Source organism: Sorex araneus, chromosome 3 (assembly GCF_027595985.1).
Source record: "Sorex araneus isolate mSorAra2 chromosome 3, mSorAra2.pri, whole genome shotgun sequence".
Lineage (NCBI taxonomy): Eukaryota > Metazoa > Chordata > Mammalia > Eulipotyphla > Soricidae > Sorex > Sorex araneus.
The window spans coordinates 88,861,669-88,880,921 of NC_073304.1; the positions used below are offsets into that span (position 1 = coordinate 88,861,669).

At 40.9% G+C, this 19,253-nt stretch overlaps 1 protein-coding gene and 1 non-coding gene across 2 annotated transcripts in view; one reads left to right on the forward strand and one right to left on the reverse strand.

Moving 5' to 3' along the window:
- The window catches only part of WDR76 (WD repeat domain 76), a 43,914-nt gene extending 27,475 nt beyond the window's left edge, over positions 1-16,439 (forward strand). Inside the window, exons 9-13 of the mRNA XM_004609793.2 lie at positions 1,497-1,649; positions 4,511-4,728; positions 7,195-7,347; positions 9,300-9,353; positions 13,980-16,439. Coding sequence (XP_004609850.2) covers positions 1,497-1,649; positions 4,511-4,728; positions 7,195-7,347; positions 9,300-9,353; positions 13,980-14,232 — 831 coding nt within the window. The 3' untranslated portion in view covers positions 14,233-16,439. The remainder of the gene's footprint in view (positions 1-1,496; positions 1,650-4,510; positions 4,729-7,194; positions 7,348-9,299; positions 9,354-13,979) is intronic.
- A 690-nt stretch (positions 16,440-17,129) lies between these two features.
- Positions 17,130-17,236, reverse strand: LOC129403784 (U6 spliceosomal RNA). Its single transcript, XR_008629445.1, has one exon. It is a non-coding gene; the product is annotated as a U6 spliceosomal RNA (small nuclear RNA).
- Positions 17,237-19,253: the final 2,017 nt, after the last annotated feature.

Here is a 19,253-nt window from a genome sequence, read left to right on the forward strand (position 1 = left end):
CTTCTGGTGGGCTTGGCAGACCATATGGGCAGACCAATTGGAACCCAGGTCAGCCATGTGCAAAGTAATCTCCTTACCTGCTGCACTTTTGCTCCAGCCTCCAGACAATATTTTAAAAAATATTTAAAATTTTAGAGAACTGTGAGTTACAAGATTATTGATAGTTAAGTTTTAGGCATGTGATATTTCAATGCCGATCCTACCACTGGTGTCAACTTCCCTCCAAGAGTGTCCCCATTCTCCACCCACCACTACCTTCCCCCAACCCCCACTTTGACAGGCACATTATAAAGGTCAGTGATTGCAGTTTAGATCATGTTTTCAGTGTTGTTGGGTCTGTGCTTTGGATATCTAACTGTACCACTCTCCCACATCATCAGTATACCAGAGCCCTGATCCCTTTTCCCATGACCTCCCTTTCTCATCTTCTTCCTTCACCCCTTGATTTCTTTCCTTTTCTGTCCTTCTCCCTACACTTTGTGATCAAGGATGACCTGGGCACACTCTCTTTACTACATTACATTTCTTCATCCAATTATTCCATGTTCCACAAGTAAGTGTGATCATTCTGTGCCCAAAACAATTTTTTTTTAAAGATCCCAAGATTTATCACTTTGTGCCAGTACTTTATGAAAATTGTGCTGGGACTGAGATAGTGTATGAAGAGTTCCTGACCCTTATCAGCTTAAATACTCCAAATGCAGAGGCAGGAAAGTTTGTAAAGACATTGTTCACCGACCCAAACAAGCACATTAATGGAAACACAACATGAGTGGGAGACTTTAACATCACACTTTCGCCATTAGGTCAACCAGACTGAATATTAAAGAAACAAGATCCCTAAATGGAAAACTGAAATAACTGGGATCAGTTGACACGTATCCACTGCCTTGTCAGGCTATTTCAGCGTGTTAGGTAGGGATTAGGTCCTCTGTTTTTATAGGTCGGTACTTTTCTGGGAGGTAGTCTGGCTCTCCAGTGAGTCCCTTTGGTTTCCCAGCAGCTCTTAGAGGGTGTGTTCTGACTTTTAAATGGGAGATTAGATATATTTATAGACTGAAGAAAAATCTGGCACTGGAGCATAGCAGTCAGGCGTTTGCCTTGCACATGGCTGACCTGGGTTCAATCCCTGCATCCCATCTTGGCCCCTGAGCCAGCCAAGAGTGAGCCCTGAGTACTGCAAGGAATGGCTCAAACACAAAACAAGCAAACAAACAAATCTGAATATAATATAGATAAAAGTGTATCAATAGGATGTAATGATCTAGGTCGGAGTGAAAGTACTGTGGGTAGGGCATTTGCCTTGCATGCAGCTGACCTGGGTTTGATCCCCAGAATCCGTGTGGTCCCCCGAGCATTTCCAGGAGTAACTCCTGAGCATCACTGGGTGTGATCCAAAAAGAAAAAAAAAGATGAAATGATCCAATGATAAGAATATTACTATTTTTCACTTTTTTCCCTTCCTTTTCCTCACCTCTAATTCTCTTTTAACTCAGGAACCTAAAAAAGATGGAGTTTATGTTTTCCAACCCCATAGCCAGAAAGTGAACAGTATTTACTTCTCACCTGCCAATCCGGCCCACTTATTATCTCTGAGCTATGATGGCACATTACGGTGTGGGGATTTTTCAAGAGCTGTTTTTGAAGAGGTAAATGTTAATGTGTTTACTTGCTGACTTTATATGATATTCATGATTCTTTATGAAATTATTTTACCAATCAGATTGGACAAGATGGTATATAAAAGGGACTATAGGACTATACTGCCTGAGTTCAAATCCAGACTGTTACTTGTGGGGGCTGGAGTAATAGCATAGCAGGTGGGCCTTTGCCTTGCATGTGGCCGACCCAGGTTTGATTCCCAGCATCCCATATAGTCCCCTGAGCACCGCCAGGAGGAATTCCTGAGTGCATGAGCCCTGGCTCATGGTGCATCGCTGGGTGTGACCCAAAAAGCAAAAAAAAACCAAAAACCCCAAAAAACAGACTTACTTGTGTGACAAGTTATGTAACCTCTTTGTGCTTCAGTTTCCTTAGCTGTGAAATGGAACAGTATAATATAGGGTAATAATATAAATTAGAAGAATTATTAATACAAAAAAATTACTTAGAGTTCTGGCAAAGTGGTTCTTTTTCTTTTTTCTTTTTGTGTTTTTGGGGCCACAGTTCTGGTGTTTGGGGGCTACTCCCAGCTCTGTGCTCCAAGATTACTCCTGATGGTGCTCAGAAGATTATGTGGTACTGGGGATGAAACCCAGGCCTCCAGTATACAAAGCAATATTCAGTCTTTTGAGCTATCTCTTTGGCCCCTGTTTCTCCTATTTTTTTGGGGGGTGGGATGGGGGGGTCTACTATACCCAGTAGTGTTTTGGGGGGAACTACTCAATTTGTGGTGCTTAGGGGTTGCTCCTAGCAGTGCATTGCACAGGAGACCATCTGTTAGAGATAAAATCAGGGTCTCTTGCATGTATACAGCATGTTTTCTAGTCCTTTGAGCAAACTCTCTCGTACTTTGCAAAAAGTTTTTTATAAATATTTTCTTTGTGGGGACAGATGTGGGAGTTAGGCCACAGCAGCTGTACTATTGCTCTGGCCCCTAAAGCATTTTTTTTAGATGGGGCACACCTAATTGTGCTCAGAATTTGCTCCTGGATCTGCACTCGGATTGTTTGTGGCGAGTGTTGGGGCCCATATGTGGTGCTGGAGATTGAACCTGGGTCTGCTGAGTGCAAGGCAAATGCCCTACCCGCTGTACCATCCCTCTGATCCCCTTAATTTTTTGAGACCAACATTGATATTTGAAATATTTGTTGGAAATAGGCTATAAATCATTGAATAAGTATTTGAAAAAGATTTCTTACAAGCTGTTTAATGGTCACACTTTGTGACCAAACATCATAGCTGTGAGTCATCTAAGTCATTCTATTATGTATTTGCGTGTTTCCTTAAATTTAGATTTTGAAATTTAAAAATGCATCTATATTTATCATCCTGTTAGTTTAAAATAATAACTATTTTAAAAACAGCTTGCTGACATATAATTCACATAGTTTGCCCACTTTAAATGTAAAATCTAGCACTGCACTGTAGCACTGTCATCCCATTGTTCATTGATTTGCTTGAGTGGGCACCAGTAACGTCTCCATTGTGAGACTTGTTGTTACTGTTTTTGGCATATCGAATATGCCACAGGTAGCTTGCCAGGCTCTGCCATGCAGGCGGGATACTCTTGGTAGCTTGCTGGGCTCTCCGAGATGGACAGAGGAATTGAACCTGGTTTGGCTGCGTGCAAGGCAAATGCTCTACCCGCTGTGCTATTGCTCCTATAATGATTTTTAAAAGTATATTCTAGAATTCTAAAGCCACTACTACAATCTATTTTTTGAAAAAATTTGTGAGGGTCTTTGGGCTTTACCTGGCAGTGGTCAGAGGCTGTTCCTGGCTCTGTGCTCAGAAGTGTGGCTCACTCTTGGGGATCAAACCGAGGTCTGCTGCATGCAAGACAAGCACCCAATCTTCTGTACTATCTTTCCTGCCCTAGAATGTTGTTTTTTGGGTTTTTTTTTTTTTGGTAGTTGTTGGCCTCATGAAGGCTAGTGCTCTACCTACTGTACTATCTCTTCAGCTCCTGTGTATCTTTTTTTTTTTTTTTTTGAACAGGACTCAATTATGTTCAGGGCTTGCTACTGGTTCAGCTCAGGGATCACTCCTAGTGGTGCCAGTCATTGAATCTGGGTTGGCCACAAGCAACTTTACCTGCTATACTTTCTCTCTTGCTTCTAAATCTTATGAATTGTTGGGCCCAAGGGAATAATCATGAGACATTTGGGTATATGTAGCACTGTAGCACTGTCTTTCCATTGTTCATCAATTTGCTCGAGCGAGTACCAGTAACGTCTCAATTGTGAGGCTTGTTACTGCATTGGCATATAGAATACTCGACAGGTAGCTTGCCAGGCTCTGCCGTGCAGGCGGGATATTCTCGGTAGCTTGCTAGGCTCTTCGAGAGGGATGGAGGAATCAAACTGGGTCTGCCATGTGCAAGGTAAACGCCCTACCTGCTTTGCTATCACTCCAGTCCTTGGGTATATCTACCCTTATTAATTGCCCAACATTTGTGTCTAAGTACTTTTAAATAGGGTGCACATTTAAAAATTTATCTTTACTGGTGTAGTTACTTGGTCTACTGAGAGATTGCAACTGGGTCGAATTCAGATTCAGACCATGTCTTGGTACTCTTCACAAGACAGATATAACTCTGAGGTTTCTGGGATTTGGATTGGGATGAAACCCTGCCATGGGTGGAAGGACTATTTGATTGTAGATGAGCCTCACAGTTTATTAGTTTCCATCTCTATGTGAAATGTGGGGATCATTTTGCCTGTGTTTTTTTTTGGTTGGGATCATGTGAGGAATGACGTTATTTGGGTAATGTGTTTTGTAACTCTTTGATAAAAGAATGTATGCATTGATTTTCTTTAAAAACAATAATATATCATTAAATCCTTAGGTGTATCGAGATGAAAGAAATAGTTTTTCGTCATTTGACTTCTTGACAGAAAATGCCTCCACTTTAATAGTAGGACACTGGGATGGAAGACTGTCACTGGTGGATAGACGAACACCTGGAACTTCTTATGAGAAACTTTTCAGTACTTCTTTGGGTAAAATCAGAACTGTTCATGTCCACCCAATACATAGAGAGTATTTCATTGCTACAGGATGGTCGTAAGTTCATTATCATTATATCATTTAGATTTTTTAATGTTAGGAATACATATTCTAGTTTGGTTGTCAGACTTCTCTTACTTCTGTGATACCCAAATGCTCTTAGGCCAAATGCTCTTAGTACATCAGCTGAGATGTCTTTTTTCAGTTTATTTTTTAAATTTTTATTTATTTATTTTTTGTTTTTTTCTTTTTGGGACACACCCGGTGATGCACAGGGGTTGCTCCTGGCTCTGCAGTCAGGAATTACTCCTGGCGATGCTCAGGGGACCATATGGGATGCTGGGAATTGAACCCAGGTCAGCCACCTGCAAGGAAATGCCCTACCCACTGTGGTATCACTCCAGCCCCTCAGTTTATTTTTATTTGATGATGGTATTTCCAAGAAGCACTCAGGAGAGGCCGGGGCTCTTCTCAGTGATTCTCAGTCAACTGGGCCTGTGGTTCAATGTGAGGGCCCAAAGATGTGGTGCTTCTGGGAACCACCAGGACCACACTTGGTGGTGTTGGGAGTGGGGCCTCCTTGGCTACACCTACTGATGCCTGGGAGCCCATGTGGGCTGAGGAGCTAATCAAGGTCAAGTGCATGTAAGGCATGCACCTTTACCTCAATACTGTCTCTCTGCTCCTAAGATTTCTTTTTTGATTTGTTTTTGTTTTGGGATCACAACACCTCGTAATGCTGAGGGCTTATTCCTCAGGGATCAGGCAGGGATCACTCCTGGATGGTCTTGAGGGACTATACGGGGACACTGGGGATTGAATCTGGGTTACCCACTTGCAAGACAAGGCACAAGCCCTACCTGCTGTACTCACTCAGCCTCCTGATTTCCTTTTAAATGAGTTGTTTGTATTTAATAGCAGAAGTATTGAAACAACTACATAGTTCTGTTTTCCTTGGCATCAGATTAATGCCAAAATTAATTTCCTTTTGAGAAGAAAATTTCATTATTATTTGTTAGTTTTTTTGCCACATCCAATAGTGCTTAGAGGCTATTCCTGGCTAGGTGCTTGGGGGTAGCGCTCAGTGATTCTTGAAGGACTATGTGGAGCCAGGGATCAAACTCTGGCCTCGTGCTGCAAAGTGTGAACTCCAGTCCTTTGAACTGTCTTGCCAGCAAATTGAGAAGAAAACTTTAAATTGCTATAGAGATTTTCAAAAAGTTATTTATGACTTTTAACTTGTTTGCTTATGTTAACTTTTACTGTTTTTCTTGGAGAAATTAGAAAGCCAACCCAAATCTTGTCTCTCTACGCACTGATTTTGCTTTTGGTTTTTGGGACACCACCTGGCAATGCTCAGGGGTTACTCCTGGCTCTGCACTCAGGAATTATTCCTGGTGGTACTCGGGGGACCATATGGGATGCCAGGGATCAAACCCTGTTTGACCGAGTGCAAGGCAAACAAGGTTTTGTATTCTAGCTTTGGCCCCTCTAGCCACTATTTTTTAAAAAATTTCTATATCTGCTATAGAAATAGGAGTTTTTTTAAAAAGTTTCCCTTTTATTATTATTATTATTATTATTATTATTATTATTATTATTATTTTGCTTTTTGGGTCACACCCGGCAATGCACAGGGGTTACTCCTGGCTCTGCATTCAGGAATTACTCCTGGCAGTGCTCGGGGACCATATGGGATGCTGAGAATTGAACCCGGGTTGGCCGTGTGCAAGGCAAACGCCCTACCTGCTGTGCTCTAGAGCCTATTGCTCTAGCCCCATCTGCTATAGGAGTTTTTGAATTTTTTTAGTATACTTTTTATCTATGCCAGTGTTTGTAAAATGTTTGTAATATAGAAGATTAGAGGATGCTGTCTTATCAGGGCAGCAAGTCTCATTTATGTTCAAAACTATTTTTTCTTTTTGGTCACTTCCCGTGATGCTGGGGGTACTTCTGGCTCTGCACTCAAGAATCACTCCTGGGGCTGGAGCGATAGCAAAGCGGGTAGGGCGTTTGCCTTGCACGCGGCCGACCTGGGTTCGATTCCCAGCATCCCATATGGTCCCCTGAGCACCGCCAGGGGTAATTCCTGAGTGCAGAGCCAGGAGTAACCCCTGTGCATTGCCGGGTGTGACCCAAAAAGTAAAAAAAAAAAAAAAAATCACTCCTGTAGGCTGGAGTGATTGCACAGTGGATAGGGCGTTTGCCTTGCACGGGGCTGACCTGGGTTCTAGCCCCAGCATCCCATATAGTCCCCTGAGCACTGCCAGGAGTAATTCCTGAGTGCAAAGCCAGGAGTAACCCTCGAACATAGCCGGGTGTGACCCCCCGCTCCTCCCCAAAAAATGAATCACTCCTGGCAGTGCTCAGGGTATCATATAAAATGCTGGGAATCGAACCTGGGTCGGTTGTGTGCAGGGCAAATGCCCTACCGGCTGAACTGTTGCTTCAGTCCCTCAAAACTATAGAGAATCACACCATGTACTAGAATGGCAACACTGAGCATAATTGTTCTCATTACAGAGGTATTAATATCTATGATGCAAGGTACCTACATTCAGAGAGAAGCCAGCCTTTGACTTCTTTGACTGGACATAAGAAGAGCCCTTCTTCCGCCTACTTTTCACCTCTTACTGGTAACAGGGTAGTGACCACATGTGTTGATTGTTCACTGAGGTAAATTGGAAAGAAAAAATGTGTTACAGAATCTAGAGTCTCTAGCCACTGTATCAGTAAACCAGAAATACTGCTTCATTAATGTGAAACTATTAGTGTTACTGTTTAGTTGCCATGTCTAGGTCCCTAGAGGCCAATGACCTGTACTTGATGGATGTTCAGCAGTTTGGGGGTTTGAAAATTTCTTTGAGTTTGGCAAGGAGGATCTGAATTACCCTGGAGAGTTGCTGTCATCTTTTTTCAAGTCTCAGTGAAACGAGGCTTGTGCTGTCTTGGTAGGAAATCATTTTAACATAGGGAATAGCTTACTTTAATGATAGGGATGTGACCTGCAGGGTTTAAAAAAATTATTTTTGGTCTTTGGGCTACACCTGGAGATGCTCAGAAATTAATCTCTGCACCAGAAATTACTCTTGGCAGTGCTCCATGGTTTATATTAGATGCTGGGGATTAAACCTAGGTTGGTTGCATGCAAGACAAGTGTCCTACCTGCTTACTATGTTTCCAGCGTGAAGTGTTGGTGCAAGTTATAGAGTCCTAGGTTATGGGCAGGGAGAAAAGATAAGGGAAACTAGGCTTTTATACTAAACTTCTATACAAACTACTAGCTGTACGTTTCCAATTTTAGTATCTTGTCTCAGCTATTTCCTGAAAGTGGGTTTAAAAGTGTAATATAGGGATTGGAGAAATTGTACAGCAGGTAAGGCACTTGCATTGCATGCAGCCAACCTGGGTTCGATCCGTGGTATCCCAAATGATCCCCCGAGCCTGCCAGGTGGTTTCTAAATGCACAGCCAGGAGTAACTCCTGAGGACCACTGGGTATGGCCCCCAAACCAAAAATAAATAAAGAAATAAATGAATATGCCTTGGGGAAAAAGTGTAATACAGAAAATAATATAGGAAATAATACCCGTAAAAACAGATGTGACAAACATTAAACCTTAAACCACAAATGAAAATGAATTTCTCTTAGAATCCCTGATTTTGCTTAACATTACAAGCCTTTCTCTGTTTCTAAAATCTGCAAAGTGATTTAAGAATTCATTCATTATTGGGGGCTGGAGCGATAGCACATCGGGTAGGGCGTTTGCCTTGCACTCGGCCGACCCGGGTTCTAATCCCAGCATCCCATATGGTCCCCTGAGCACCGCCAGGGGTAATTCCTGAGTGAAGAGCCAGGAGTAACCCCTGTGCATCGCCAGGTGTGACCCAAAAACCAAAAAAAAAAAAGAATTCATTCATTATTAAGTATCAGTAAATCACCCTCTAGAAAAACTTCTGGTTTCTGTTTAGACTTACTGCTTGGGAAGAGTACAGTCTTCTCAAGAAGAGGGAGGGGCTGGAGTGGCAGCCCCTCCCTCTTCTTGAGGTAGGGCTTTTGCCTTGGTCCCGTGGAAATTATATTATCAGGTCCTCAATTGATATGTCTTATGGGGAAATTGCCCTTGATACGTACCTGTACTTAGAAGTTATTATTTGTCCATTTTCTACTACATCCTTTACAGTTTGTTGCTATGGATCTGAATATAGATTTACAGTCTAATCACTTTAGAATGTAAATTTTAAATTTGAAGTAATAATGTTTAAACAAACTATTTCCACACAAAACTATAAGCACTGAATTTTGCAAAATCCTGTTGGGGTGAAGGGCTATTTCTGGCTCTGGGTTCAGGGATGACCCTTTGCAGTGCTCAGAGAACCATATGGGGTGCCAGTGATTGAACCAGGGTTGTCAAAAGCAGTGTGTGCAAGGCAAGTGAAATACCTCTTGTAATATCTCTGTGACCCCCTCCTTGTTTTACTGACTGAAATTTGTTGTAACTAGATCCTGTATATTAGATAATCATATTTCATATTATAAAATGCTTGTTAAATACATTGGTGTTATTTTAGAAAAAAATTTAAGAAATAGTAAAAAGACAATTTATTTTATTCTTTATTATTTTTCAGAATCTTTGATAGCAGCTGTATATCCTCTAGGATTCCTCTTCTTACCACTATAAGGTAAGTTTCTATAACCACGTAGTGTAAATGCATAGTTCCCCTGTTGGAGAATATACATTAGACACTGGACTATCAAAGAGATTCAAAGGTCTGAATTTTGAGTTGCATTCTTTAAGTTTCCCAGGTTTCTAGTTTCTGTCTTGTTCAATAGAGCTCTTGCATCTAGATTCCCTGTATCTAAAAAGTCAATCTCTTCATATATTTGGCTGTTCACTGTAGGTGGGAGGTTACTTTTGTTAAGGTAAATGACTTTAATCTAAATTACTCATGTTATAAAGAAGACTAACTTACTTGCTAATTAAGCATCTCAAATTCTTATTTATTTGTACTTGTTTTTTCTGGGCCAAAAGGGGCTATCTAGGTTGTTTCAACCCTCTTGGGTACTGTGAGAATGTTACAGTGAACATGATCACACACAGATCTAAGATATGCTTGGAATCTTTTTGATATATACCTATAAGGGGGATTTGGATGGATCAAATAGTAATTCTATTTTACATTTTTTTAACTTTTTTTTTGGGGGGGGGTCACACCCAGCGATGCTCAGGGGTTATTCCTGGCTTTGCACTCAGGAATTACTCCTGGCAGTGCTTGGGGGACCATATGGGATGCCGGGGATCGAACCCGGGTTGACCGCGTGCAAGGCAAATGCCCTACCCTCTGTGCTATCGCTCTGCCCCCCTCTATTTTACATTTTTTAAAATGATTGTTTTTACTTCTCTCCCATTTCTGTTCCCTCCCCCTCCCTTTCCTTCTTCCATTTCCCCTTCCTCTCCTCTCTCTCCCCTCCTTTCCCTGTTGTTTTGAGATTGGGGGTCCCACACAGGCCTGGCTGGCTGTGGTGCTGACACACATGCTGCTGCGAGTCACACTTCCTGGCCATGATGGTTGCACATATTTTTAAATTGTGGTGTGTGCTGGAAGTTGCACCCCTTCCAGTCAAGGTGCTTGCATGTGCCTAGCTGGGTCATAGCTGGAAATTACCTGTCGCCTCAAGATTCAAAGATAGCAAAGCTATCTTTGAACCGTTAGGATTATAGAACTGTGAGGATCACATTCGGCTCCTGGAGTGGCCCTGGGGATTGACCTCTTGGCCTCACACATGCAAGGCAGGCATGCTCAGCTGCATTCAGCTGGTTATCTCTGGGCCTCTGGCTCTGATATTTTGAGGAACTTTATCCTTTAATTTTTCCTTTTTTGGGGGGGTTCACTTGGTTTTTTTTTGGGGGGTCATACCCAGCGATGCTCAGGGGTTACTCCTGGTTCTGCACTCAAGAATTACTCCTGGCGGTGCTTGGGGAACGATATGGGATGCCGGGGATTGAACTTGGGTCAGCCATGTGCAAGGCAAATGCCCTGCCCACTGTACTATCACTCCAGCCCTGGGGTTGACTTGGATCCTTAAGGGCTATATACTAACTCTGTGCTCAGAGGACTGGAAGATGCCAGAATTGAATCCAGGCCTCCTTTATGCAAAGCATGGACACCAGCCTACTGAGTATCTCTGCAGCCCTCTATTCATTTTTCATAATGGCTGCACCATTTGTCATCCTCAACAGTATACCATGATTCTCATTTCTATACATAGTCACTAGCGTTTGTCTTCTATTCTTTTGATAATAATTATTCTAATAGATGTGAGGTAATGACATTGTGGTTTTGATAACATTTATGTAATTAGTGATGTTAAACATTTTTACCAGGTGCTGGAGAAATAGTACAGTGGGTAAGGCTCTTGCTTTGCATGCGGCTGACGTGGGTTTGATCTCCGGCATCCCATATGGCTCCTTGAGCACTGCCAGGAGTGATTCCTGAGTGTAGATCCAGGAGTAACCCCTGAGCATTACCAGGTATGAGCCAAGGGAAAAAAAAAACCAACAAGCTAAAAAACATCTTTATCACATATTTGATGGTCATTTGCATATCATCTTTGGAGAAAGTCTACTCAAGTTCTTAGACCATTAAAAAAAATTGACTTTCATTTTTTGGTGCTTGGGTTGAACCCAGGGCCTTACAAATGCAAGGCAAGTGCTCTATCTTGAGCAACATCCTTAGCCCTTTATTTTTCATAGGACCAAAGCCACAGCCATACCCAGAAGTGCCTGGGCAGGGTGGGGAGGGGCCTACAGTGCTGGAGCTAGAACACAGTCTTGTTCATGCTAGGCTTGTGCTCACCACTTGAGCAATTCTTTGGGCCCTTAGTCCATTTTTGAATTGGGCTATTTATTTTTATTTTTTTTTATTTTATTATTTTTTGGTTTTTGGTTTTTGGGTCACACCTAGCGATGCACAGGGTTTATTCCTGGCTCATGCACTCAGGAATCACTCCTGGCGGTGCTCAGGGGACCATATGAGATGCTGGGATTCAAACCCGGGTCGGATGCGTGCAAGGCAAGCACCCTATCCGCTGTGCTATTGCTCCAGCCCCCTGGGCTATTTATTTTTAAAGGAATTATTTATGTAGTTTGTGTATAACCCCTTTCTACATACAGGGCTCATAAATGTTTATCCTGTTCTTTGTTGTGTTTTGGGCCATACTTGGAGGTGCTCAGAGGCTGCTCGGGAGCATATGGGGAACTATGTGGAGCATGTGCAGTAATTCTTTACCGGCCTTCCTGGCCCTTTAGTGAAGTTTGGTTTTTTGATTTTGTTTGGACCTAATCTAGAGATCATTTTTGGCTGCCAGAGTGCATTATAAGCTATAGTCAACTGGTGTGGAAGCTCATTTCCTCATTTATGCCCACATTTTCTCTTGTCCTGTTCCCTGTATTTTTGTTTGGGTGTTTTTTTTTTTTTTTTTTTTTTTTTTACACCATACTGAGCTGTGCTCAGGGTTTACACTTGGTTCTGAACTTATAAATTATTCCTGGCAGTGCTTGGGGTTTATGGGATGCTGGAGATTGAACCCAGGTTGGCTGTGTGCAAGGCAAATGCCCTACCCACTGTGCTATTGCTCTGGCCCCCAAACCTACTTTATTAAAATTAAAAAAAATTATTTTAGTCACCATAATTTACAACCTTAATGCTAGGGTTTCACGCAAAACACATTCCAGCACCATACCCCTCCACCAGAGTGTCAGCTTTTTTTTTCACCATGGTCCCGGTGTTGTGTGCTCTCCCCACCCCCCGTCCCTGGTCCCCCATGGTAAGCTTCCTATTGAAGACAGGTCCTCAGTTCTATAACCTACTGTATTTCTTTTTATATCCCACATATGAAGTAGATCATTCTTTGTCTCTTCCCCTCCTTCTCACTAACTTCACTCATCATGGTTCTTCACATATGTATCCACATAGCAGCATATTGTCTGGTTTCCTCTTTTCTTAAAGTCGAGCAGTATTCCAATGCCATTGTTTATTTATCCAGTCATCTGTTGTTGGTCACTTGGGTTGTTTCCAGATTTTGGAAATTTGAACAGTGCTTCAATGAACATAGATGCCCAAATGTCTTTTCTGAATAGTTTTTGGGCCCTATGGATGATGACAAGAAGTGGAATTGCTGGGTTATATGAAAGCTCAAGTCCCTAATTTTTTGAGAAGTGTGCATATTGTTTTCCAAAAAGGGCTGGACCAGTAGATAGACATTTCCACTAGTAGTGAGAGAGGGACCCATCTTAATATTAAAAAATTTTCTTTCTGTGGTATCATATATTCCTTCTTTTCTGATTTTTATTATATTCTTTTTCTTTAAGGGCCTTTTAATTTTGATGATCTTTTCAAAATGCCAACTCCTTAGTTTATTATTTTTTGTTGTCTTTCTATTCTTCATTTATCTGTTTTACTCACTAGTAGTTGCTTCCTTTTGCTAACCTTATGGTTTAATATGTTCTTCCTTTAGTTGCTTAAGGTGGTTCAGTTGATTTAAATACTAAAACGTACTTTTTCCTGCTATAAACTTTTCTCTGATCCACTGCTTCCCATACATTGTAGTATGTTGTTTTCATTTGTTTCCATATATTTTCTAATTTTCCTTGAAATTTCTTTGATTCCCAGATGTATTTGGGGGATGGGTATGGGTCACACCCAGTCATGTCCAGGGGCTGTTTTTGGCTCTTAGCTCAGGGAGCCCTGACTATGCTTGGGGGACCGTATGTGTTGCTGGGATCCACTCGGGTCAGCCACTTGTAATACAAGCACTTATTCCTGTACTAGCTCTCTGACCCTCAACTGTATTTTTAAAAGGTTGTGTGGAATATAAAGTGATTTAAAGTTTCATTTTTATTAGAAAAATAAAAATACTGAAAGTATTTTGTATTCCTGCAAAAATAGCCATAACATAGATTTTTCATTTCTAGGTATTTTTGCTTGAAATTTTTTTTTCACATGGAGGGAATATTCTTATGAATCTAAGAAACAGTGAGAGAAAAAGATTCTATGGCTGCAGAGAACTTAATTGCTATACACTGAGTACTCTGCTTGCCCAGGATATTCAAAGATTATATTGTCATTGTATCCTGAGTTTTTTTCATAGTTAAGGATGAGATCAGATTGTGGTAACTTGGTCACTCAATAAGAAACTTGGTAGAGTTGATAGAGAAAAACCAGAATTCAGGAGCAATGCCATCTTCACTCTCTGTTGCTACCATGAGTTGCTTAAACATCCTTTAAAAAATTTGTTCTTTTCACTAGGCCCCATATGATCACAAAGCGATGGCTGATCAGGTTCCAAGCCGTGTGGGACCCTAAACAAGAAGACTGCATCATAGTTGGCAACATGGCTTATCCACGCCGGGTGGAAATCTTCCACGAGACAGGAGAACTGGTGCATGCTTTTACTGATAAACTCCTGGCCTCTGTGTGTTCCGTCATTGTTATGCACCCAACTCAGTATATTTTGGCTGGAGGTAATGCTAGTGGGAGGATACATATTTTTATGAAATGAGAAACCTAGGATTTTGGTTTAACACCACCAATTTGTTCAAACTATTCAGTATCTAAGGCACCTGCTAATTCATGTGATTTATCATTTCACCTGGTAATTGTTCTTATTAGTAAGAACTGAGAGCAGAATGGTTTTTTTTTTGGTTTGGTTTTTGTGCTTAGGGGTTACTGACTGTGCTTAGGGGTTACTCCTGGCTTGACACTCAGGGATCATTCCTCACGAACTCAGGGGACCATCTGAGGTACCAGAAATTGAACCCTCATTGGTCAAGGGGTGTGTGCTAGGCAAGCACCCCTACATGCTATACTAGCTCTCTGGCCCTGTGTGGGAAGTATATATTTTTAGTTGGAGAGAAGACTTAGAAGCTATGTTTTTAGGTTTGTAGAAGGTTGTGATGCCTTTTGCATTTATAACCAAGCAGAATGTTGAGAAATTTGAACAAATTGTAAAGCTTTGAATGATCAACATTAAAGGTTTTTGTGGCACTTTAATGGTTTTGATTTTATAGTAATTTATTATTTATAGTTTGTAGCAAATATTTCTACATTCACACACTGGAAGTGTTTCTGCAAGGTCCTATAATTTAGTGATTTTGAAACTTTCAGTTTTCTTTTGTTTGTTGCCCATACCTGGTAATGCTCAAGGGCTACTCCTGGCTCTGTGCTCAGAAATCACTCCTTGTTGCTGGGAAACCATATGGGATACTGGGGATTGAATCCTCATTGACCATGTGCAAGGCAAGTGCCCTACCCGCTGTATTATTTCTTCAGTCCCCAAAAGTTCAGTTTTCTTTTAACCAAGAATACTGCATGTGCCCCTGCTCCTTGCTCCCTTTTAAATTAATCACACATGAAATCCCAGGTAATTGCTGAAACACTGGCCCACTTGGAGGACATGGGTCTGTGTGCTTGTTCTCTTCCCGTCCTTGTAAGGGGAAGTGAGGCCAGGGGACAGGGCTGTGAAGCACAGGGTTTGGATCTCTTAATTCCTGCCATTTATTCAGTGTGAAGTGGCTCAAATTGTTAGTCACAGCTATTTACATGAAATAAATGTAGGGGCTGTGACTAGTGTTTTAAAAAATACAATGGAAGAACAGTAATGAGTAGAAGTTAGAGGACCAGAGAAGATCGTATAGGAGTTATCTGGCACTTGTCTGGCTCATGCTGGTCTTGGTTCAATCCCTGGTACTATATGGTCCCCTGAGCACAGAGTTGGGAGTAACTCCTTATCATTTCTGGGTGTGGCCCCCCAAATAGCAGAAACTAGAGTAAAAATTGTCTTGTGAAGCTTACTTACATATATGTGTTCTGAAATAAAATGTATCTTTTATGGTGGTGTGACTCCCAGGTAAAGAGGTAAGAACTGCTGCCTAAGAAGATCCTAGACAACAACCTAGTCTTTTTCTGTCTTTAAATTTTCCAGAAGAGAGTCACTGTGAACTGAATACTTTCATTCCTATTTATATTTTGGGGAAATGTTAAGAAAAATCATTTTTGCTTTTTGTTTTGAGGGTCACATCTGGCAGAGCTGGGGGACCAAGTAGTGCCAGGGATTAAACCTAGGTCTCCAAAGCATGTACTCCAGCTTTTTGTTTTGTTTTGGCTTTTTGGATCACCTCTGGTGATGCTCAGGAGTGACTCCAGGCGGTACTGTTGGGGGACCATGTGGGATGCCAGGGATTGAACCTGGATTGGCTGCCTGTAAGGCAAATGCCTTCTCTGCTGTACTATAGCTCCAGCCTCAATAATTTCACGTTGGAAAGTTAATATGTATAGTATTCAGAATTGAATTCAGATTAATTTGTCCTAGCCATTTGAGCTATCTCCCCAATGCAACTTTTGGCATTTCTTTATAAAATTTTTCTCAGAAGCTAAAGCAATTTGAATATGTATATGAAGGGGAGTTACTAAATCAGTGTCTTAATATTGTGATATTAGGGGCTGATGAGCATATAGTGGCTAACACACTTGCCTTGCCTGTTGTTGGCCTGGGTTCAATTCCTGGCACCCTATGTGTCCCCTGAGCTTAACAGAAATAAGCCCTGAACACCACCAGGTGTGGCTCCAAAACTGGAAAAAAAAAACAACCACAAAACCCCTCAATATTATGATGTTATCAATCAGGCTTTTAAAATTGTTCTTCATTGATAAACTACTACTGAAAGACTTGTAAACTAGCTTTGACAATATGTTTGAATTCTTAGGGGAAATGTTATCTTTTCATAGTTGTATATCACAGAAATAAAGTGAGAAATAATATAATTTTCTTTTTCTTTTTGCTGTGATAATCACATTTAATTGCAAATGATAGTTCTTCACTCTTTAAGGTTTTAGAGCAGGGTGTCTGAATATAATTTTTTTTTTCTTTTTTGGATCACACCCGGCAATGCACAGGGGTTACTCCTGGCTCACGCACTCAGGAATTACTCCTGGTGGTCCTCAGTGGACCATATGGGATGCTGGGAATCGAACCCAGGTTGGCCGTGTGCAAGGCAAATGCCCTACCTGCTATGCTATCGCTCCAGCCCCTGAATATAATTTTCTTTTTATTTATTTATTTATTTATTTATTTTTATTGAATCACCAAGTGGAGGGTTACAAAGTTCTCAGGATTATGTCAGTTATACAATATTCAAACACCCTTCCCTTCACCAGTGCCCATCTTCCATCACCAACCCCCCCAGTATATCTGCCGCCCCCTCCCACCTCCCTAGTCCCTACCCTTGTACGTGATAAGTTTCACTTCATTTACGCTTATCTCGATTACATTCCATGTTTCAACACACAACTCACTACCGTTGCTGGGGTTTCCCCCCAAAAAGAAAAAGACAGTCCTATTGCCAATGAGGCATTTGATAGTTCTCCATTGCTAAGAATATAGAGATATTAAGTCCTGCTAAAAATATGGAACGCTTCACGAATTTGCGTGTCATCCTTGCGCAGGGGCCATGCTAATCTTCTCTGTATCGTTCCAATTTTAGTATATGTGCTGCCGAAGCGAGCACTGAATATAATTTTCTTAAAGAATAGTTTTCCCCTAAACAATTTAGAATAAATTGTTTAAAATCTAAGTGTTTTGAGGCTTAGATTATTAATAGGTCATAGGTTTTTATAAAGGAGTAGAAGTTCTCTTTTTTTTTTTTTGGTACCAAATTTGGTAAGTGAGATAAGATGAAACTAAATGAGGTTGAGTTTTATGCAAGCTGTTCTGGAAACAGTAAATGAAGCCTTTAAACTTTCTCTCTTCAGTGCCATTTAATTTCATGAGTTCTAGAGAGGCTAGTTCTATGGGGATTATTCCTTTTCTTCAGATGCTGAAATCTACACACATAATCAGCAATAAATGTTAACGAATTCTTAATCTATCTTTTGTGGTTGCTTTTTGTATTGTTTTGGAAATTGCTATTTAAATCCAGTTCCACTTAATAAAAGTCTGTTTTCTTGAAGTAACGCAGGGAAGATGATGGGAACAGGAGTGAGGATTTGTTCCTTGGTGATAAGGTTCATAATGACATGATTATTTAAATCTAGAAAGCACATAAAGGAAAACTGTCTTCCATAAGACATTCTTAAACTGTAATTTGTTGTGAAAGGTTCTCCTCCCTGACTCCCATAAAATCATATGGATTGTTTAATTATGCAGGCATTATGACTGATTTTTCCCTTTGAGATAAATCTTTTTTGTGAATTGGCATCTGCATCTCTTAAGTACCTATGCTCTAGGTTCCATTTTTTTTTTCTTGAGGTCACTTTTTTGTAACTGAGAAGAAGGTGGTGATTCCCATCTTGGGTGAGCAAACTTGGTGAAACTGTGCCTGGCCTCATATGATAAGGAAATGGTAGAATATGTGTAGCTTATGTCCAGTTTCAGTATTCTGGCCCTTGAGTTTCTTTTCAGAGGGTACATTTTTCAGAGGCTGTTCTACAGGAAAGCAGGAAGCTTTAGGGCTTTGGATACAAAGATTTAAATCTTTTCAGCCAGTATACAGAATGGAGCAGACACACATTTTTCTTGTCTGTCAAACTTGGAGAGGTACATTTTTTCCTTTTTAGTATGGTATAGATGAATGATATGAATTTCAGTTCTAACAAAGCATAGATCATATTTTGGTTAATTTGACCATAAATGTTTGGGTTTTCACAGGAAAGGTAGATTTTTTTTTGATGAAGATAATATTTAGCACAATTACTCAAGAGTAATAAAATCTTTTAGACCACAAGAGGTTCGAGAGGAATTTTTCCCTGTTTATTATTGTGAATACTAGGGTTGGGGGGGGACACACAAATGGTTGTGGTGTTGAGCAGGGAATGGATTAAACCATCCCTGGGACTGTAAGAGGAAATGTCTAGAAGTATCTTTTAGGTACAGTGGGTAGAGCATGTGCCTTGCATGTGGTTGATTCACATTTGATCCCCAGCACCCATATCGTCCCCTGAGTCTTCCAGGCGTGTCCAAAAAAAAAAGTATCTTGTCTGTTCTATAGCCAACAGTTGGAGGGTCCCCAGGGTTTGGTATGGTTGAGGAGCTCTAAGCAAAGGAGGTGGGTGCTGGAGTCCTTAGTAGGTATTGGAAGAGCAGCTTCTGTCACTGTCTCCCATATAGAGTAATTTTGTTGTTGTTGATTTACTACTTATTGGAAATTCTCAAATTAATTTTTTGATCTATTTAAACAATAATCTATGTGCATATTAGGCCCTCTTTGCATATTTTTGATTACAAGTTCATCATGAAATTCATTCTGTGTGATTTTGTGCAGATAAATAAATCTTCCAGCCCTGAGGGGTATCTTTCCTTTTCCTATGTATTTCTAGATATGGACAACTCAGTTTTTATGATTTCAGTTTTGGGGCCACATGTGGAGGTGCTTGGGAGATCATACCTGGGGCTCCCATGCAGCGAATGTGCTATTTCTCCTGGCCTAGTTCTTAGGCTTTTTAATTCTCAAATCACTTTTAAGCAAAGACTTGCTAAAATAAAATGAAATGTCACCGGGGACAGAATACTTACTGTGTATTGCTTCA